Genomic DNA, 22,601 nt, shown 5'->3' with positions numbered 1-22,601 from the left:
TAATACTCTGGCAGTCACTCAAAGTGGCTGGTCTGAGTTTTGCTAGATGATATAGATATCAGCAGTGTTCATTTGTGTTCAGAACATTAGCTGACTAATGTCAGTACCATCTATGTGATTAGTTGTTAACATTTTCTGACTGATACTGAGAGCCAGTCTTTCCTTCGTGTTGTTTAGATTTTAACAGAAAAGACTGATAATTGCTACATTAGCCAGTTCTGGACTTCAATAATAAAAACAGCAACAACGAAGAAACTACTCTGATATTTACATGATATTTGATGTGTGCTAGCCACTGTTCTGAATGATTTATATATGTTAATTCATTTCTCACGAAAACCCTTTGAAGTATAAATACTATGATGGTCTGCATTTACAGATGAGGAAAATGAGGCAGAGAGTGTTTGATGAAATAATGTAATGCACTTCTTTCTAACCAGAGTTAGTACAGACTTCACAAATTAAGAGCATAGTCCTCAGTAAGACTGCTCTCACTTTAGATACCAACCAGCCATAAACCCTGGGTGTTCCCAGCCACCTCTGCTCTGACCGACTGGCTACAAATCACAGTTCCCACTATCCCCTCAGGTTTGGTAATTTACTGCATGACTCACAGAACTCAGGAAAGTGCTGTACTTCTGACTACAATTTTATTAGAATGGATAAAAGTTAGGACCAGCCAAAAGAAGAGACCAATAGGGTGAGGTCTGGGAGGGTCCTGAATTTGGGACTTCTGTATCTTCTGCCCCTGGAATCAGGACATATCACCCTCCCTAGCACATTAATCATGGGTGTGTTTGCTAACCAGAAAGCTCATCCGAGCCTCAGGATCCAGAGGTTTTACTGAGGTCCGATTACATGGGCATAATTGATTGAATCACTGGCTGCATGACGGCTCTTCATCTCCAGCCCCCTGTTCCTTTCTGATGGTTGGGCTGATATCTCCTGGCCCAAAGCCCCAATCCTCTAGTCAGCTGGTTGGTCTTTCTGGCAACTAGTCCCCATCCAGAGTCATCTCATTAGCTCAAACTCAAGTGTGATCCAAGGAGCTCCACCATGAATAACAAAGATATTCCTATCACCAGGGAAATTGACACCAAATTGACACCAAATTTGAAGTGTCTTTGAAGACAAAGACCACCAAATTCTTTGTTGCACAAAATTAAATAAGAAGGAGCTGAACAAACAGGGCTGAGGAAGGATCAAGAACAAGGGGGAACTCCAGGGATCCCAGCAGCAGGGTCTAGGGGATTGGCCTTTTCTAATTGGCTACTCTTGGATGTCTCCACTTCGTTCATTTTTCATCTAAGTATCTTTGCTCAACAGTGAGATATGGTGGAGGGAAAATCAGATTGGCATAGTTTGTATCACAGACTTATTATGTAAGGTAGTGGTAGTGAGAGCTTAGACTGTGGGGGAGGGGGCAGCAATTTCCAGTCCCTCTAAGGCCCTGTGAGGTAGGGGGAGTGGTAGTTTTTTTAAAGGGATGCCAGGTAGATTTTGTAGAATCTTTGAGAAATAGAATTGTTTGCATATTTGAGCTAGGGGAGATAGTAACAGTGTCCTTAGAAGGGTTGCTGGGAGGACTGACCTAAGAGGACTCTCTTCTAAAGCATGGCTTCCATTCTTCTAAACAAAGTACATCATGTCTATTTTTTCTCCCCTTTCCTGGACATGAGATTTTAAAAGATGCTATCTGCCAAACTTAAGTAACAATTTCGTTCTCCATTTGTATAGATCAAAGACATATTAAACTATCAATTTTGATTCTAACTAAAATGATTCCAGCTAAAAGCAAAAGTACTTGGTATTCTAGTGTGACTCTGAACTTTGTCTTGAGAAAATGTTTACTTTCTACTGGAAATGATTTGGAAATAATTCCAAAGGATAATTTAGAAATAATAAACTCACAGATCTCCAGTTCTGTCTGTGCTATTCTTTGCAGGATGGGATTTTTCACAGGAGGCAGTGGAGCAGTACTGGCAAACCAGGAGGCTTTTAGAGAGAAACCCAGCAGAACTGGCCTTTCTCTGTTGATATAGCACAGCAGGGGCAAGTGGCATTGGACTTCTGTCTAAACCATTTCAGAAGTCATATCAGTATAAAAGAGTTGGCATCCCCTTATTGCTTTTACATAAACCCAGTGAGACATATGTTTCTTCTGTTCCTTTAGCTCTATAAAAATTACTTTGCTAAGTGAATCTTCAAGTCATTTAGTTAACTGCCTCAGCCATTGTTGCTACATTTTGGGGGAGAGAGATACAACTGGCTTTTTATTTCTCTTGGATTCTTTTAGATACTTTTTCTCCAATAACAAAAAACAATTAGCATCAATGCAGTGATTTAAAACTTATCACAGGCATTTTCTATTTATATTAAATAGCTGCTTGAGGGTAAACGTTCTTACTTGTATCCCCATTTAATAAAGGAGCATCTCTCACCTATTTCTGTTACCAAGTCCTGAGGATTCTATCTCTCTTATATATATTTTATATGCATCTCCTATGATACTGCCTTAGCTCAACTTCATCTTTTTGAAAGATTTATTGAGTTATAACTGATAATACAATCAGGTGTAAATATTTAAAGTGTATAATTTTTTAAAGTTTTGACACATGTATTCAGATGGCTATCCTTTATGAGATACATGCTTTGCAAAGATTTTCTCCCAGTCTGTGGCTTATCATTCTTTTAATAGTATCTTTTGAAGAACAGTAAGTTTTAATTTTTCTGAGGTCCAGTGTTTCAATTTATGCTTTTAAGAATTATGCTTTTGGTGTCATATGTAAGAAATATTTGCCTAACCCAAGGTCACACAAGCATTTTCTCCCATGTTTTCCTCTAGAAGTTTTATAGTTGCAGGTTTTACATTTAGGCCTCTAATCTGTTCTGTATTAATTTGTGGATGTTAGTGTTAAGTATGAGTCCAAGTCCTTCTTTGTGCTTATGTGTGTCTCAGTTGTTTCTAGAACCATTTGTTGAAAATTCTGTCCTTTCTCCCACAGCATTGCATGGTCTTTTGTTAAAAACCAGTTGTCCATATAAGTATGGGTTTATTTCTGGTCTTTGTATTCGGATCCACTGATCTATTTGCCTGTCCTTATGTCAATACCATGCAATTTTGATTACAATAGTCTTATAATTCTTTTAGTCAGATAGTGTTAGCTCTCCAACTTTGTTTTCTTTTTTCAAGTTGTCCTGGCTGTTTGATCTCGAATCAACTTGTCAATTTCTATAAAAAAAGCCTACTAGGATTTTGACTGGCATTGCATTGAATCTATAGCTCAGTTTGAGAGAACTGACATCTTGACAATATTGAGTTTTCTGATCGATGTATAAGGTATATCTCCCCATTTAGTTAGGATATATATTTTGTAGTTTTCAGCGTACAGGTCTTTCATACCTTTTGTCAGATTTATCTCTAAGTATTTCATAGATTTTGATGGTATTATAAATAGTACTTTTAAAATTGTGGTAAAATATATAAAAAAGTTGACCACATAAATGGTATTTAATTCCTGATTGTTGTTTATATATAGACATATAATTGATTTTTATATATTGGTCTTGTATTCTGCAACCTTGCTAAACTCACTTATTTGTGAGATGCCATCAGAGTTTAAACTGAGATAATCAAGTCTTCTAGTAAAGAAAGTTTTGTTGTTTTCTTTTCCAATCTGGATGCCTTTAAAAAAGTCTTCTTGTCTGATTGCCCTGGTTAGTATCTCCAGTACAGTGTTGGGAGAAGTGGTAAGAGTAGGTATCATTGTCTTTGTTCTGATCTTAAGGAGGAAAGACTCCAGTCTTTCATCATTAAATATAAACATTAAATATAAATATAAACATCATTAAATATAAAATATAAATATAAAATATAAATATTTTATATAAATATAAAATGTTTATATAAATATAAACATTTATCAGATTGAGGAAGCTATTACTAATTTGCTGAGAAATTTTTTATCAGGAATGGATATTGGATTTAAAAAAAAATTTTTTTTAACGTTTTATTTATTTTTGAGAGAGGGAGAGACAGAGCATGAACAGGGGAGGGTCAGAGAGAGGGAGACACAGAATCTGAAACAGGCTCCAGGCTCTGAGCTGTCAGCACAGACCCCGACGCGGGGCTCGAACTCACGGACCGCGAGATCATAACCTGAGCTGAAGTCGGCCGCTTAACCGACTGAGCCACCCAGGTGCCCCGGATATTGGATTTTTATCAAATGAGTTTTCTGTGTCTATTGAGATGATTGCCTGGTTTTTCTGTTTTTGTTTGCTAAGATGGTGAATTACATTGATTAATTTTTGAATGTTAACCCTGCATCCTTGGGATAAACCCCAGTTGGTCATCATCCTTTTACTATATGGTTGGATTCTATTTGTTAAAATTTTATTTCATATTTTTATACCTTTGTTAATGAGGGATATTGGTTTATAGTTTTCTTGTAATATCTTTGTTTTTGGTATCAGTATTATGCTGACCTCATTAAATTAATTGGGAAGTAGTCTTCAATTTTTCAGAAGACTTCATATATAATTGGTATTACTTTTCCTTAAATCCTTGGTAGAATTCACTAGTAAAGCCATATAAGCCTGGTGTTGTCTTTGTAGGAAGGTTTTTAATGACAGTGTCAATTTCTTTCATAGGTATAGGACTGTTAGGTTATTTACTTCTTCAGTGAGCTTTTGTAGTTTGTGTCTTCAATTTGTCTATTTCATTACATTGTCAAATTTATAGGCATACATTTATTCATAATCTTTTCTTATTACTCTTTTAATATATTGATATACCCAAAGAACCAGTGTTTGGTTTCAAGGATTTTCTCTATTGTTAGCTATTTCATTGATTTTTACTTTGATCTTTATTATTTTCTTTCTTCTGTTTACTTTGGGTTTAACTTGTTCTTTTCTGGTTTGTTAAGGTGGAAACTGAGGTCATTGACTTGAGACCTTTCCTGTTTTCTAATATTGGCATTTAGTACTATAAATTTCCTGTAAGTACTGCTTTAGCAGCATTTCACAAATTCTGGTGTGTTGTGGCTTTTTGCTTTTTCCTAACTGATTTATAGGTAGCATAGACAGGGCAAAAATACCTAAAATGAAAGCACAACTGGTGGTAAATCCTTATTCTTTTTTTTTTTTTTTTTTTTTTTGGTCTGATACAGTCTTCAATAACTTGATATCCCTCAATAATGTATTCCAATTTGAGGAATTATTTTGGCCCTGGAAATTCATGCCTCTGAAATCTGTCTTGTATCTTATATTCATCCAGTATTGGCTCTTCACCATGTTAGATGATATGTTTTATTTTTATTTTTATTCAACTCAAATATTCTATTTACTTTCTATTTCCTTTTTGATATCTTCTTTGATTCATGAGTTTTTTTTTTTAGAAGGATGGTATGTAGTTTTCAAATGTTAGGGGATTTTCTAAAGATTTTTCTGTTATTGATTTCCAGTTTAATTCCATTGTGGTTTGAGAACATACTTTGTATGGCTTGAATCCTTTACAGTGTTTTAAAACATTTTATTATGTTTCTGAATATTATATATCTTGGTACATGTTCCATATGCATTTGGCTGTTGTTGGGTGGAGTGTTCAATAAATGTCAATCAGGCCATGTTGGTTGATGGTGTGGTTCATGTCTACTAGATCTTTGCTGATTTTCTGCCTAGTTGCTCCATCAGTTATTGAGGGGGAGTATTTAAATTTTCAACTATAATATTGGATTTGCCTATTTTTTCTTGCAATTAGTTCTGTGAGTTTTTGCTTCATGTATTTTGAAGGTATGTTACTAGGTGCATACAGATTTAGGATTATTTATCTATTTATTTATTTATAATGTTTATTTATTTTTGAGAGAGACAGAATGTGAGTGGGGAAGGGGCAGAGAGAGGGAGACACAGAATCCAAAGTGGGCTCCAGGCTCTGAGCTGTCAGCATAGACCATGATGTGCGGCTTGAACTCACTAACGGTGAGATCATGACCTGAGCTGAAGTCGGACGCTTAACCGACTGAGCCACCCAGGTGCCCCTGTTATTATTTTTTTAAAGTTTATTTATTTAAGGGGTGCCTGGATGACTCAGTCAGTTAAGCATCTGGCACTTGATTTTGGCTCACGTCATGATCTCATGGCTTGTGAGTTTGAGCCCTTCATTGGGCTCTGTGCTGACAGTGAGGAGCCTACTTGGGATCCTCTCTCTCTCTCTCTCTCTCTCTCTCTCTCTCTCTTTCTCTCTCTCTCCCCCTCTCCCTCTGTCTCTGCCCCTCCTTCACTTACCCTGTCTCTGTCTCTCCCAAAATAAGTAAATAAACTTAAAAACAAAAAAACAAAAAAAAACCAAAAAAAAAAAAGGAAGAAAGAAAGAAAGAAAGGAGGGACTGGGTGGCTCAGTCGGTTGGGCATCCAGCTTCATCTCAGGTCATGATCTCACGGTTCATGGGTTCAAGCCCCACATTGGGCTCTCTGATGATAGTTCAGAGCCTGTAGCCTGCTTTGGATTCTTTGTCTCCCTCTCATTCTGCTCTTCCCCAACTTGTGCATGTGCGCTCTCTCTCTCTTTTGCTCTCTCTCTCAACAACAAAAAGCAAACATTAAAAAAAGAAAAAAGAAATGCATTAAATATAAAAACACAAGTATATTAAAAGTAAATACATGGAAAAAGATACACAAAACTAATAATACTCAAAATAAAGCTATATTCATATCAAAATATCAAAATTATATCAAAATCTGATAGCACAGAGCCTGATGTGGGGCTTGAACCTATGAGACCGTGAGATCATGACCTGAGCCGATACTGAGTCACACCCTTACCTGACTGAACCACCCAGGCGCCCCTAAATGCATTTTTTTTTTAATATATGAGATTTCTTGTCAAATTGGTTTCCATAAATGCATTTGTTATAGGCAGTTTATGATTGGGTCTTATATTTTTTGGCAATCTGATAATCGCTGCCTTTTAGTTGGGGTATTTAGACCATTTACATTTAATGTGGATATTAATATGAGTAGATTTGAGGCTACTATCTTGCTATTTGTTTTCTGATATTTTTCCCTACTGTTTTTTCTTCTCTTTTCTTTTTTTTCTGCCTTATTTTGGGTTAATGAGTAGTTTTTTATAATTCCATTTGATCTTTTTTTTGTTGTTTTAACCCTGTTTTGTTATTTTAGTGGTTGCTTTAGGCGATAAAATATGCATCTTTAATCTTTCATAGTCTTCTTTCTAGGGATGTTATTATTTTATTTGTTATTGAAATATAGTTGACAATATTTCATTAGTTTCAGGTATATGACATAGTGATTCAACAACTCTATATATTATGTTTTACTCACCATAACTGTAGCTACTATCAGTTACCACACAATGCTATCTGCAACACCATTGATTATATCTCTATGCTGTACCTTTCATCACTGTGACTTATTCATTTCATAACTGGAAGCCTGTCCATCCCATTCCCCTTCACCCATTTTGCTCTTTCTCTAGCCCCCTCTCCTCTGGCAACCAACCACTAGTTTGTTCTCTGTGTTTGTTCTCTGGGTCTGTTTCTGCTTTGTTTGTTTGTCCATTTATATTGTTTTTTTAGATTCCACATATAAGTTAAATCATATGGTATTTATTTTTCTTGAACTTCCTTCACTTAGCATAATACCCTCCAGGTCCATCTGTGTTGTTGCACATGTTAAGATCTCATTCCTCTTTGTGGCTGAGTAGTATTTCAATGTATATATACCACATCTTCTTTATCCGTCATCTATCAATGGACACTTAGGTTGCTTTCATATCTTGGCTATTGTAAATAATGCTGTAATAAACAGGGGTGCATATATTTTTTCAAGTTAGTGTTTTCATTTTTTTAATGTTTATTTATTTATTTTGAAATAGAGAGAGAGAGAGAGAGAGAGAGAGAGAGAGAGCAAGCATGGGGGGGGGGGGGAGAGGCAGAGAGAAAGAGAGGGAGAGAATCCCAAGCAGGCTCTGTGCTGTTGAGCACATGGGGCTCAATCTTGTGAACTGGGAGGTCATGACCTGAGCTGAAATCAATAGTGGGACACTTAACCAGCGGAGCCACCCAGGCACCCCAGTGTTTTCACTTTCTTTGGATAAATACCTAGTGGTAGAAATACTGGATCATATGGTAATTTTATTTTTAATTTTTTGAGGATCTTCCATACTGCATTCCACAGTGACTGCACCAATATACATTCCCACCAACAGCACATGAGGGTTCTCAAGAGCTATTATTACACCTTGTCACATATAGTGTAAGAACCTAACACTAGTGTACTTCCATTTATTCCTAAATCTTAGTTCCACTCTCTGCACTGTGGCCTGGAAATTCTTTCAGAGCCATAACTAGGACAAGTATATCACCTGCCTCATTTGTTTACCATCTCTTAAGGATCAATGTCCATTATAGCCTGATGTCCAGTGTCTTTAAAACCATTGTTTCATATATTTTGTCTTTTCTCTTCTTTTGGTTGTTTCAGGAGAGAGGGTGAATTCCATTGTAGTTACTTCATCTTAGCCTGAAGCAGAAACCTCAGCTTAATCACTTTGCTTGGATGCTTTCATACTGTACTTCTTGGCCTGTCTAGCTCTACTGCAGTTTGTCCTTCAATTGGTTCCAGAGGGATCTTTCTAAAGTAAATATCTGACCAGGTCTCTGCTTAAATTTTTCAGTGGCTTCTTATTTTTTATTTTTATTTTTTTAATAGTGAAACAAATATGCCAGAACACCAAATTTCTAGGTGGAAGAAATATTCTTAATTGGAACCTGGACTAATAAAGGTATTGCTAAAGATGTTACAAGTAAATTCCTGTGTAATCACATATGATAATCTTATGTTACTTGGAGGAGATAAATATTGGCTTTTCTATTCATTAGGTAACACTTGAGTTTGTGAAGAATTAGCAGTAAGCTTAGGTTACAACTGCTGTCTCATTTGGGACTTAACAAAATGAGGTACTTGAAAGCTTAGTAGTTGTTGATGAAACAAATTTTTATAGAAAATGCCATTGACTTTTTTTAGTGTTTATCAATGAGATGTTAAATGCTGAAATTAAATGTCCATTTGTAATCTCAACTGAATTATTTCAGTTGGGGGAAAAAGTTCAATATGTATATATAAATAAAAACCTGGTGACCTTTTATATCCTGAGAGTTTCTTTATATTTTAATGCCATGTTTCTCCATCATGCCTTATTCACCTCTGTAGTATTGGCCCCCAAAAGTACTGTTTCCTCCTACAATTTGTGTAAACATGCCTTCATTACAAAAATAATAATAATAATAATCAGGGTGCCTAGGAGGCTCAGTTGATTAAGTGTCCAATTCTTGATTTCAGCTCAGGTCATGATCTCATGGTTTATGGGTTTGAGCCATGCATTGGGCTCTACACTGACAGCATGGAGCCTGCTTAATATTCTCTCTTCTTCTCTCTCTGCTTCCTCCTTCAAAATACATAAATAAACTTAAAAGAATTACTTGAAGAAATTACTTAAAAGAATTATACCTTCTATATACCAGGCATTGTGCTAGATTAGTTCAGCATGTCAGGCCCATGCTTATCTCTGTGATCCACTTATTTTCTTCTTTTTTACCACTCTTCATCACATCTACTCTATAGCTACACTAATTTATTTGCAGTTGGGAGGATATGTCGTTTCCTTTCATCCCATGTTGCTTTCATAGATACTGTTCCCTCTTTCCCTCCCCCTTGTTGATCTGATTAAATCCTATTTGACAAGACTCAATTTAAGTCTTCTTTTTATTTTCTCCTTTTATTCTCTTTATTTTCCATATTCTTTTCATTCTTTCTTTTATTTCAAGATTTTATTTAAATTCAAATTAGGTAATGGATAGCATATAGTATAGTATTGGTTTCAGGAGTAGAATTTAGTGATTCATGACTTACATATAGCACCCAAAGTATACCCTTCTTTAGGAAATCTTCCCTGGAGACCATAGTTTAGGTTTAGGTGCTTTCTGTGCTCCCACATCTCCTTACCCTTATCTCATCACAGCATTTAGTACACTAATTGCAATCATCTATTTCCTTGCCTGTTTTCCCATCAGATTGCTTGAGGACATTACCTTATATGATTTTATATCTTAACACTTTGCACAGGGCCTGGTCCAGCATAGGAATGTGGAAGACAGAAGTTTGTCCTTGGCTCTACCATTGTGAGATCTTACACAAGTTGTTTGGCTCATTCAACATTCCAAAGCCTAGGTTCTCTTACTGCTCTGCAGCCGTGTAGACCGGGTTTGTGCTGGGTAGCCTAGTGGGCCTGTCACATGAGGCCTTGGCCCAAGTGCCAGATTCTCTTTACAGTGATGATTCAGGAGTTGAGGTTGACACCACATCAGAAAACTAAGACCCCTGCCTCCCTCTAGGTGCAGGTGGCAAACTGCTAGTGAGAGCCAGAAGGAAACCACTTAGAGAGACAATGGGCAACAACGTGTCTTTGCTCACATTTCTTCCCTCTGGTGAGCCTATAGGTGTATCTACCCAGATTCTAACCAGTTTTCAATATCTATCGCTTGTTGAATGAATGTATATTTCTTCATTCATATATATGAATGAAGAAGAAATTACTACTGAGTTTGTATTAAATCCTAGGTGTTTTCAAACATATGAACTCATTTAATTCAACAACTTGAAGAGATCAACACTGTTAGATGGTAAGCTACCTGGGTATCTGTCTCAATCACTGCTCTGTTTCCAGTGCCTGGCACAAAGTAGTACAAAATAAATGTTATGAATGACTGGAAAGAAATTTTATAGAAGGGGAAATTGAGGTTCAGATGGTTAAGTGATTTACCCAAGGTGATCCATGGCCAATAGGATGGAAATCAAAGTCTTCCAGCTTCAAATCTAGTGCTTTTTCTGCTAAATTTGACAATTAAAATCCAGCATTCTAACATGGCCAGGTATTTGGAAATCCTGAATGACTTCATTTTTTGTGGCTATTCTAAATTAAAGTAGGAGAGTTTACTCATTTTACATAAAAATCTTTCTCAAAGGGAAAAGGCCTTTTCCTATGAAGCATAGTGTGGAGGCCAGGATAGATCTTTACTATCCGAGAAGCTAACTGATCATCAATTTATAGAGTTCTCTGTTGATATGTATAAGTGCTTAAAAAAAAAAATTCTCTCCTTTACTTCCATGAGAAGTCTGTGGGGGGCAGTGATGCTGTTGGTGGGAAAACATAGTGGAAATCCTGATGGGATGTGCTACACGTGATCCAGGACCTACAGATTGCCTTCATTTGTTAATTAATTAATTAATTAATTCATTCATTCATTCATATTGATTCTCTTGTCCATTCAGTAAACTTTAGAGAGTATTTAGAATGATCTAGCCCTGTGTTAGACATTGGGGAATACAGAAATAGAAAAGACATGTTCCCTACCACCATAGTGCTTATATATAGCACAATGGAGAAGAGAGACATGTGACTAATAATAACAATATAACATACATGTTAGAAAAGAAGTCCGAATAAAGAAAGTGCTAAGTAAGCAGAGAAGGGAGTGCTAGTGCTCATATTTTGAAGGTTTTAGAAGAGAGGATTTAGAAATGAGCTCCAAAGCATTTCCACAATGAAGAGCTGGAGCTAGGTTTTAAGGATTAGTTGGTGTTTGGCAGTCCACAAAGAGGGAAAAGAACTTTTCTGGAAATAGCAAAGACCTAGAAGTCTGAGAGCAATGTCCAAAGATGAGTAGCAAAATAGTGCAAGACACTGATTGTAGATCAGGTCTGCTAAATTCAGAGCAACAGCTGAGGCAGCATCCAGGGAAGAGCTGTGAAGTTCAGGTCATCTGTTTGGTATGAGTTTGACTGTTTACCCAGTGGTTTCCAGCTTCATAAGATAATCAGCTAGGTGCTAGAAGAGAATACTGTAGCTTATGCTCATATTGTATTTATTTCATTCGTTAATTTTTGTGTATGTTTTACAGTATACCTAATGTCAGTACATGAGTCTGATTTATAAATAGATAGTCCTGTGTTGGCAATGTATGCTCCAAATACAGGTAGGTTATGTCATTAAAAGGGTTGGAGACTACAAAGTTAATCACCTTATACACTTGTCTTATGAAGGACTATTTGGTGCTGAAAACACCAGAGATTGGCCTTCTCTGACGCTGTGTAGTATTGTCTGTCATTTTGCCCAGAGAGGTAGTTTTTGATCTCTCTAGGGGCCTCATGGACAGGCTTAGGGTGATGAGAGGCTCATGACTTTAGAAGACTGTCTCTTGCTTGCATATCCTCCTGGAATTTGGGCATGTGAGTCATTTGGAGACTATCTGTACTAAGCTCTCCTTGCCAAATTCTGTGGCCTTCTAACAGCCACAGCTCTCTGTACTTGCTATTACCTTTGTCCTCACTTTGGCCTGGAGATTCTTCCCATTTTCTCTTTTGGAATGAGAAAGTAGAACAAGCCTTTTAACTTTTAGGTACTTGAACCTTAGGGGTAAGGGACCCTGATATCTTGCCTTGGCTATTGATTGGGACACAGGGTCACTCTCAGATAAGGATACCGCCCATCCTGGCTTACTTTGCCCAGACTGTAGTGACTCTGGGTGGCCAACACCATGCTGCCAAGCTTACCTAGATAGCGTGTGTGCCTAGGTAACAGAATGATGTGTAGAGCACATGCACACACACACACACACACACACACACACACACTAAAATAACTACCTCGAGGTTTGTCCTGATATGCTAAAACCATTATCCTCTTCCCAATAGCTTAGCCATGTAGGGGCTGACTATGTTAAGAGTCCATCCTCATTGGAATGCAGTGGCCCCCTTACCTTATAGACCTCCATCTCACTTAATGTCATGTTTACAACAGTGGTTCTCGGCTGGTGGGCAATTTTATCCCCCAGGGAACATTTCACAATACGCAGAGACATTTTTGATTGTCATGACTGGCAGCATGCTACATCTCGTGGGTGGATGCCGGAGATATTGGTTAATATCCTCCACTGCAGAGGACAACCCCCCCCCCCCCCCAACAAAGAATTATCCTATCCAAAATGTCAGTGGTGCAGAGACTGAGAAACCCTGGTCTAGAGTGACTCCTGCCCATCTGCACTGCAGTGTAAGGTGCAGATAGGGCAGTTCCTGCATGCCAAGTGTCTATGTTTGGGCTTGTAGTAAGGCATCCTCCCAGGAGACAAAAGGCTCTTGTAGCACAGCTAGCCTCAGGCCTTTCTAGCAACAGAAAAGTGGCCTTCTTTCCACTCCACATGCCAAGCAGAAAGGCCCCATTGTGCTGGACGTGGCTGAGCTCCCTTGGCAGCAGTGGCAGGAGTGTGTTGTTCTCTGTACTTCACAGGCTGGTACTTGTCCATCTGCCTCGTATCTGTGTGTCCCTCTACTACACCTTCATTAGCTGACGTTCTAGACCATAGTAAATGAGCACATTTGTAATGTCTACTAATGGATACAAAGGCATATACATCCCGCTTTTTTTTTTAAATTTTTTTTAACGTTTATTCATTTTAGAGACAGAGAGAGACAGAGCATGAATGGGGGAAGGTCAGAGAGAGAGGGAGACACAGAATCTGAAACAGGCTCCAGGCTCTGAGCTGTCAGCACAGAGCCTGATGCGGGGCTCGAACTCACGGACCGCGAGATCATGACCTGAGCCGAAGTCGGTCGCCCAACCTACTGAGCCACCCAGGCGCCCCAACATCCCGCTTTTCTAACTCTGCTCTGTCATCCCTCCTTTCCCAAACCCTAGGATTTCAACATAGCTCTTGGAAATTAATTTCTCTTCTCTTTCCAATATATTCTAGTCTGGGAATTAGAAATTTAACCAAGCAATGACCAAGGATTAGGAAAACCTAATCCTCTGGGATCTTGTCTCCTAGGATGCAGTCTAAGTGCACTAGAGTGCCCCTCATTTCCTCCCAAGGCACCTTCCTTTTCTCACCTCCGGTGCCTCTGCAGACAGTTTAATGGATATCCAAAGTCTCAGCTACAAAACTTCCCTCCTGAGCTCTAGTAGCTTCTTGAGGACATCAAGAGTTCAGAGCGTTTTTGCCTCCAATTTTGTTTCATGCAGGATGTCTCAGTGTCTGCTTTGTACCACGTGCTGGGCTACACTGAAGGGGAAGTAGGTGAGTGAAGGGACAGGTCCAGCCTTCCAACTTCTCCAGCTTATCTGAGAGTGACAGAAGTAATTCAATATCTGAGGCGTGTTTACCAGAGGAATGCCTATTTTTCTGACAGGGATTTCAGAAGTTAACCATCCACATGAGCTGTGTATTTGTTTAAGGAGATGCTTGTTTCTCTTTGGAGGCCCACAATCAGACCATTTCTGGAATTCCTTGTTTGGGGTGGTTATTCCTTGAGTAAATTCTTATTGATGCTACTGTATAAGAAGCTTTACCTCAGAGACAGTGGGGTGAGCAAAAATGAACAGGATATAGTCCGTGTCTTTGATGTTTCCTGACTTTCATTTTTATTTATTTATTTAAAAAAATTTTTTTTAACCTTTATTTATTTTTGAGACAGAGAGAGACAGAGCATGAACAGGGGAGGGTCAGAGAGAGGGAGACACAGAATCTGAAACAGGCTCCAGGCTCTGAGCTGTCAGCACAGAGCCTGACGCGGGGCTCGAACTCACGGACTGCGAGATCACGACCTAAGCCGAAGTTGCACGCTTAACCGACTGAGCCACCCAGGTGCCCCTGTTTCCTGACTTTTAAAGGAAAATTGGACAGCACTCTGATGAAAGGCAGTTTTGGGGGAAGACATGGACCTTAAGAGAAGAGGGTGATAAATCTCACCGTTTCATTCTCTTTCGGAACATTTTTTGGCTTCTTGCTGCTTGCAGCAAGTAGTTTTCAAACTTGAGGAATGTACAAATTCCTTTTAAGGGAAATAATTTATCTTGGACCTACAATGCTGACTTAAACTGTTTTTATTATAACAATGATTACTCAAATTATTATCTAAATGTGTACAAACATAAAATGAGGTTTAAGGTACTATATAAAATTTGTATACAAATATAAACAAAAACAGGTTTATACATTAAATGAAAGCAAACTTTATTTATTTTTTTAAAAAATTTTTTTTCAACGTTTTTTATTTATTTTTGGGACAGAGAGAGACAGAGCATGAACGGGGGAGGGGCAGAGAGAGAGGGAGACACAGAATAGGAAACAGGCTCCAGGCTCCGAGCCATCAGCCCAGAGCCCGATGCGGGGCTCGAACTCACGGACCGCGAGATTGTGACCTGGCTGAAGTCGGACGCTTAACCGACTGCGCCACCCAGGCGCCCCTGAAAGCAAACTTTAAATTCAATAAAATGACATCTTTTTTTGCTGCAACTCAGTTGCTCCCAGTCTTTTTAAGTTCAGTATGCTGGTATTCCTGGGTGCCATGTGATACACATATCCTATATGTCATTCGTCTACCTGTCTGTCTGTCTGTCTGTCTCTGTCTATCTGAGAGAGACAGCAAGAGCACAGGAGTGCATAATGGCTTAGAGCAAGGGTTACAGAACCACACTGCTTGAGTGCAGGTGTTTGCTTTGCCAATTCCTAGCTGGGCAACTTTCGGAAAGTTATATAACCTTTCTGTGCCTCATTTTCTCCATCTGTAAAATAGGGATAAAATAGGACCTATCTTTCACATGGTTGTTGTGAAGAACAATGCGTTAATGTATATGAGGCCTCTAGAAGAGTACCTGTCATATAGTAAGTGCCATGTAAAGGATGGCATTTGTTAGTATTATTATCATTATTATATTATAGTTGAGGGTTATTTCACCCAAATACCGGTAGAGTGAAAGAGCAAGGCCATTCCCTGTGGGTCAAACAAAAGGTACAGTATGTACCCCTTTTATACTGAGGATTTGTAGGAGAGGGGGATGGTAAACACATAAACATGTGGTCAATGAGAAGGCCAATGTGACTGATGGTAAGTTCAAGTAGTTCTTGCATTCTGGAGTCAAAGCTTTGCTTGTCTCTTCCCACAGTGTACAACTGGACCGTGGATGAGGTGGTGCAGTGGCTGATCACGTACGTGGAGCTGCCTCAGTATGAGGAAACCTTCCGGAAGCTGCAGCTGAGTGGCCATGCCATGCCGAGGTTAGGAGGAGACTGGATTCTCTCACTTGGGGGTGTAGGGAATGGACTGGGATCGGCCCAACATCAGGTTTCTCTGGCCAGTTAAACGAGGCTCCACTTTTTTCAGGGCACACTCTCTAGACCTCTCCTATTCTCGCATCCATTGTGCACTTGCTCTGAAGTGTGATGGACGCTTGGCATCCGTTCTCTTATTTAACATTTCTGTCGATCCTGGGAGTAATACTAATGGCTGTCGTTTATTGAATGTTTAGTACATGGCAGGCACTCCTATGCACCACTTCATATATAGTATGTCACTTAATTCTTACATCAATCCTGTAAGGTAGGTATTATTGTATATAGACAATGAGACTAAGTAACTTTTCCAAGGTCACATGGCTAGTTAGAGGCAAAACTGATTTGAACCTAGATCTGGGTAGACTTCAAAGCCTGTGGTATTTCTCTTTTCTTTTGCTGTGCTCCCAGCAGCTGCCTCTTTTACTGCCCAGGAGCCTCGGGGCTCTGTTAGCCTCCCTTGAATTATCCATATGGAGTGTGTCTACTCTAAAGACGTGGTGTGAGGTGGGGCTGACCCCCACTGGCCCTGGCCTCCTCTCTGGGATGACTCTTCCAACAGCTGTGGTACCCTAACTCTGCCTGCTTCACAGGTGCAGTAGGCCAGGGCCTGTGGGGGTGGGGAGGAGATGGAGTACTGCATGGACTTCTTGTTATGTCAGACTAGTACCATGTGTCATGCAGCCATTAATCCATTTACTTATTCATTCGACAAATATTTACTGGGTACCTGCTCCATGCCAAGCACTTGTGCTGGGTGCTGGGGATAAAGATGACAACAGCCTGCCCTTGCCTTCCAAGGGCTTACTATCTGGTAAGTGCTGATTGTGTATAATCTGTCATCCTATTACGTAGGTGCATCTGGTTATGAGCTTCAGCAGAGGGGAAAGGGGGAGGTGAAGCTGCTGGTGCACCCACACTTTGCAGCCTGCAGCCGCAGAGCTACTGGGTGCTGCTGCCCCCGCCCCCTGCCTGCAGCCTCCTTTTCACAGCTTCTCCCTACCCTGGAGAGAGTAATAATCTTACTGTTTGTACAACCCCTTCTAGAACACTTTCCTGCCTATTATTTCAGTTGGTTCTCACAATTCTGGGAGGAAGGAATTACTACCCCGGCTTTTGGGTGAACAAACTGAATTTCAAATATTTTATGATTTATCCAAGCTGGTAAGTGGCAGAGCTGAGATTTGAACCCAGGTCTTTTCATGAAACTTTACCAATTATCTACCCTGTGCTGGGTTCTCTCCTGGGCCCTGAGGACAAAGAGGTGTATCAGACCCCATCTGCCTTGAGGAATTCCATGTTTAATGAAAGAGACAATTAAATAGATGATTGACCATGAAACTCCAGGATCTAGGTTTCTTTCCTGTTACCCATGGAAATTGCAGTATCGCCTTGGCCCATTCCATCTTGAGGAATAGCTATGGTTCCATTAGAGCGAAAACATAGGATGAGAAGTCAGTTCTCAAGTCATGGGCTCTTGGTGCCTCCCTGTAGCTAGACCAGATCCAGCCAGGTCAGGCGGGGGGTGGAGGAAGCCAGGCTGTGGCACCTTAGTGACAGCAGGAAGCCTGGAGCCTTCGGTACACGGAGTGTGGGATGGAGTGGCAGTGGTTGTAGGCCCACCACTAGGCAGCGTGGTGTAATGGGAAGAATCCAGAAGATTTGAGTTCATTTCCTGCCTTTGCCACTTACGTACTATGTACATGACTTTGGGCGAGTTGCTCAACTCTGAGTTAAGTCAGTGGTGCAGTGAAGTGGAGCTAGTGATGGAACTGTGTCCTTCCAGTCAGAGGACTGAATGAGGCATTGTATGTGAAGCATCAGAACAGGATGAGAGATGCAGTAGCTGCTTAGTAAATGTTAGCTCCTTTCTCGTTTCTCTCATTGCTCACCTCATAGGTTTCATTGACAAATAGACTGCAGAAAAGATGACACTTACATTGATCAGTTAGATGAAGGCCAGTGCACTGGGTGGAAGTGCTCTGAGGAGGAACCCCCAGAGCTCCTGGGCCTAGAGGAAGCATCTGATTTCACAGAAGCTTACACAGAAGGGAAATGGGGCCCCAGAGGAGAGACTGAGTAGTTTATGATCAGACAAGTGAGTTGCTGACTCAGCTGGGACCAGAAGCTAGATCTTCCGACCCCTTCAGCCCCCATCACAGTGTCTCACTGCTTCTCTGGTAGAGGGGTTGATTGCTTCCCATGGCTGGAGAGGGAGGTAGCTGCCCCTGTGTGCCCAGGCAGGAATATAAATCACACACAGATGTTAGAAGCATTTTTTTCTACCTGGGGAAACAAAGCTATGCATCAGCAAAGAACACTAACTTTATGGAATATGACAGTAGTAAAGGCTCATGTGTGGGACCCCAACCACGGGATTTACAACCTTTCATATCTTATAACCGTCTCCTCCACACCCTCTGTGTTCTAGCAGAAGAAAAACAAAGTCCAGTTTGTTTCTGGGTCCTTTTCTCATTTGCAGGCCCTTACTAGAGTTATCATTAACAGTATGTTGAGGGTCATAAAAAGTTACAATAATCTGACTGGGAGTAAATGACAGTGACTCAAATACAAGATAATAAGACTAATGCACTGTTTGTCATCAGCAGATTTGTACTTAATGGCAGTGGGTTAGGATTAGAGGTCCTCAGAAAGCACTGGGTCACGTGGCATTGTGTTTTGACCTGGGTTGGACAGGAGAATGTATTTGCAGATGGTGGGAGTGTGGGGATAGGTGCACAGTTGATACTCCCTGGAAGGAGAAACACAACAGAAAACTTATAGTTGGGTGTGGGCATGCTCACAGATGGGTAGTCCTCAAAGAGCAAGGTTCTCAGGAGATGGTGGACATGGGGAGAAGGGTGAACATATTCTTGGTAAATGTTATGTGTCCCTCCTTACTCCCTGTTGAGATCCACTGGTATGGACTCTGTGTTCTAGAGCATACAGGGGAGCAATCACCAAGAGCTAAAAGTCATGGAAGTGTTCCTGGAGGAGGTGGGTAATCCTTCCTGGTTTTAATGGCAGGAAACTGAACCCTTCCTCTTTGCCTCGACAGGCTTGCTGTGACGAACACCACCATGACAGGGACTGTACTAAAGATGACAGACCGGAGCCATCGGCAGAAGCTGCAGCTGAAGGCCCTGGATACAGTGCTATTTGGGCCTCCTCTCTGTGAGTCCTGTGGAAAGAGGGGCTGCTGATTTTCCATGGAACCTGAGGCCATTTTGGGGGCTAGGCTGAGGTCCTGGGTCTCCTAGGTACACCTGCAAGGCAGCACCTCCACTCTTCCCACTGAGAAGTGAAAATATGAGACATGAAATAGTCTTATATTTCAATCCAGTCAGATGTCAAGTTCCGTTCATTAGATACATTAAGACCTACTTTGTGCCAGGGCTGTACTGGACCCTGTAGGAAGACCTGGATGAATCATATCCTTCCATAAAGGGATAAAATGAAAGTTCCAGAAAGGTACACCATGCTTCTGAGGTCCAGAGGAGGGATAGAGAAGGCATCTGATAGAAGAGGTGGCATGTGACCTCTGCCTGTAAGGATGGGTAGGGCTTTATTCCATGCAGGTGGCAGGAGAGGGCATTCTAGGCAGAGGAAACAACCAGAGCAAGAATACAAAGGCTAAGATATGAAAGGAATGCTCAGGGATAACATAGGGTCTGAATGCCAATTAGCTGTTCCCTGCTTTCACTGTGGACATGCAGAGAGTATGAACTGATGGCTGAACATCTTATGTCCTTGGACCACCAAAGAAGACTAAGTGGGCTTCCCTGGAATCATAGAGACACACTCAGGGCTAAGAAAGGGTAGTCTCTTCAGCCAGGGGTGACTCAAGAGAAACAGGCAGTTCAGCTCCTGAAGATCTCTACAAGGTGGGAATGGCCAACCCTGCCATCCTTTATCTTATTCCCCGTGAACTCAGGGGGAACAAAAGTGGTAAGATTTCTGAGAAAATTAGCCTTGACCAAGCATGCTCTTAGGACCCACTCTCTGCCCATTGGGAGCTGTTGGCATCGGTTCAGGATGCCAGTGACAGAATGTTATAAGGCCAAGAACCAGTCCAGAGAAGCAGCTGGCAGGCAGAGTCAGAGGCTGTATAACATTTTCCCATCTGTGCATTCGGCTTGACAAGTGCCTGAGCTGATCCGTCATCTGTACGTGTTTTTTAAATTTTTAATAAACTTTATTTTTTAGAGTAGTTTTAGGTTTGCATCAAGATTGAGTGAAGCTTGGGGTGTATGGGTGGCTCAGTTGGTTAAGTGTCTGACTTTGGCTCAGGTCATGATCTCATGGTGGGTGAGTTCGAGTTGGGCTCTGTGCTGACAGCTCAGAGGCTGGAGCCTGCTTCGGATTCTGTGTCTCCCTCTCTCTCTGTTCCTCCCCTGCTTGTGCTCTCTCTCTGTCTCTCAAAAATAAATAAACATTAAAAAAATTAAAAAAATAAATAAATAAATTGAGTGAAAGTGCACAGATTTGCCATACACCCTGCCCCCCCACATGCATAGCCTCCCCCATGGTTAGTGTCCTCCACCAGAGTGGTACATCTGTAATGACTGATGACCCTGAACTGCCACATCATTATCACTCAGAGTCCATAGTTTACATTAGAGTTGACTGTTGGTGTTGCACAGTCTACGGGTTTGGACAAATGTACAATGACATGTATACATGTATTGTATAGAATAGTTTCACTGCCTTAAAGATCCTCTGTGTTCCACCTATTTATCTCTCCCTCCCCCTCAACCCCTAATATAGAATTACCATATAACCCAGCAATTATAGGCCTAGGAATGTATCCAAAGAATTGAAAACAAGTACTGAAAGAAGTACATGTTCACATTCATAGCAGTGCTATTCACAACAGTCTAAAGGTGCACACAACCCTAATGTCCATCAGTGGACAAATGGATAAGTGGTAGTATATAAATACAATGAAATATTATCCAGCCACAAAAAGGAATGGAGTTGTAATACATGCTACAACATGGATGAACCTGGAAATCATGCTAAGTGAAAGAAGCTAGACATAAAAGGCTACACATTATATCATTCTATTTATATGAAATATCCAGAATAGATACATCCATAGAGACAGAATGCAGATTGGTGGCTGGCAGAGGCTGGGGGAAGTGGAAAATGTGTAGTGACTCCTAATTGGGTATAGGATTTCTTTCTGGGATAATAATAATGTTCTAAAATTAATTGTGCTGATGGTTGCACAACCTTGAAAATATGATAAAACCACTGAATTGTACATTTTAAAAGAGTGAATTTTAGGGTATGTGAATTATAGCTCAACAACAACAACAACAACAACAACAACAACAATACATATGCAGCTTGATTTTTGGCAACTCCTGGACTTCCATTTAGAGAACTTCTTATCAAATTTAGGAAAGTAAAGTACCTTGGTCCCTTTTCCAAATTTCCACTCACTGTGTGACCTTGTGTAGGTCACTTTTCTCAGGATGTGTTTTCTGATTTGTATTATGAAAAAATTGAGCTAAAGGATCTTTGATTCCTTTCAGGTGAACATTCCATAGTTTTTGAGAGGAAACCCTTTGATTGGTAAGGGTCCTGGTAAAAGGATAAAAGATAGGAGTTCTCCTCCTCTCCGCTGCTGTCTATTTCCTGTACTTTTAGGAATCTGTGCTTGGCCCTTGCCTTATCAAGTGACCTTTGGCAATTCAGTTCTCCTGCCTAGATTTTGGGTTCCTTATGTGTAAAATGGGCTTGGTCAAGGCTCTTACTGGCTCCCTGATTCTAGGACTCTGATAGAGCTTGGGTATACTTCTGGGAGCTAAGGTTTTGGAATCCAGCAGCTGCCCTGATGGCAAATACTGTTTTTATACTTTCCTACTGATGGCTCGTTAAAGAAAAGTTTTGAAAATTGCCAGATGGAATCTGAGGAAAATACTAGGAAGCTCTTTGCCAGGAGACATCTGCAAGGGTGGGGCTGTGTCTGGGGGGTACTTGCAAAGAATCCCTTGGTCTGTGTCCCTCTAGCTCTGTGTTTCCATCTGAGCATGGGCTAAAATCCCTACTTGAGCTCTGTTCCCTGTCCAACACCCACACAGGACTTAGAGTGCTAACCTGTGCTGCTGACCTGGTTCTGTACTGAGGGTGAGTTCTTAAGGCTGTGGCTCTTAGGTGGTAAACACCCTGGAGAGCCTGGGCCAGGTATAGCTGCAAACCTTGGCTGCCTTGCCTAGCCTTAATGAAAATCCTGCCATCAGTCTGAAACTTGAGAAATCTCAAATCAAAGTTTGTTGTACAATAGCCGGGAAGGTCTGCTGACTGATCAGGGTCCATCTGTCTGAGCAGCCTCAGAGCTTGGGAATGGAGAAGAAGGATCAAACCGGCTCAGCACGGAGCTACTCAGGACCCATTTTCTGACAGTAGAAGACG

At 40.5% G+C, this 22,601-nt stretch overlaps 1 protein-coding gene across 5 annotated transcripts in view; it reads left to right on the top strand.

The window, feature by feature from the left end:
• The window catches only part of STIM1 (stromal interaction molecule 1), a 181,674-nt gene that overhangs the window by 131,034 nt on the left and 28,039 nt on the right, over nucleotides 1-22,601 (top strand). For all 5 annotated transcript variants that reach the window (XM_015062088.3, XM_015062090.3, XM_015062089.3 and 2 more), the window contains exons 4-5: nucleotides 16,016-16,127; nucleotides 19,240-19,355. In XM_015062088.3, coding sequence (XP_014917574.3) covers nucleotides 16,016-16,127; nucleotides 19,240-19,355 — 228 coding nt within the window. The remainder of the gene's footprint in view (nucleotides 1-16,015; nucleotides 16,128-19,239; nucleotides 19,356-22,601) is intronic.

This window comes from Acinonyx jubatus, chromosome D1 (assembly GCF_027475565.1).
Source record: "Acinonyx jubatus isolate Ajub_Pintada_27869175 chromosome D1, VMU_Ajub_asm_v1.0, whole genome shotgun sequence".
Taxonomy (NCBI): Eukaryota; Metazoa; Chordata; class Mammalia; order Carnivora; family Felidae; genus Acinonyx; species Acinonyx jubatus.
Note: the sequence above shows the minus strand (reverse complement) of the source record. Positions and strands in the feature narration are given on the sequence as shown.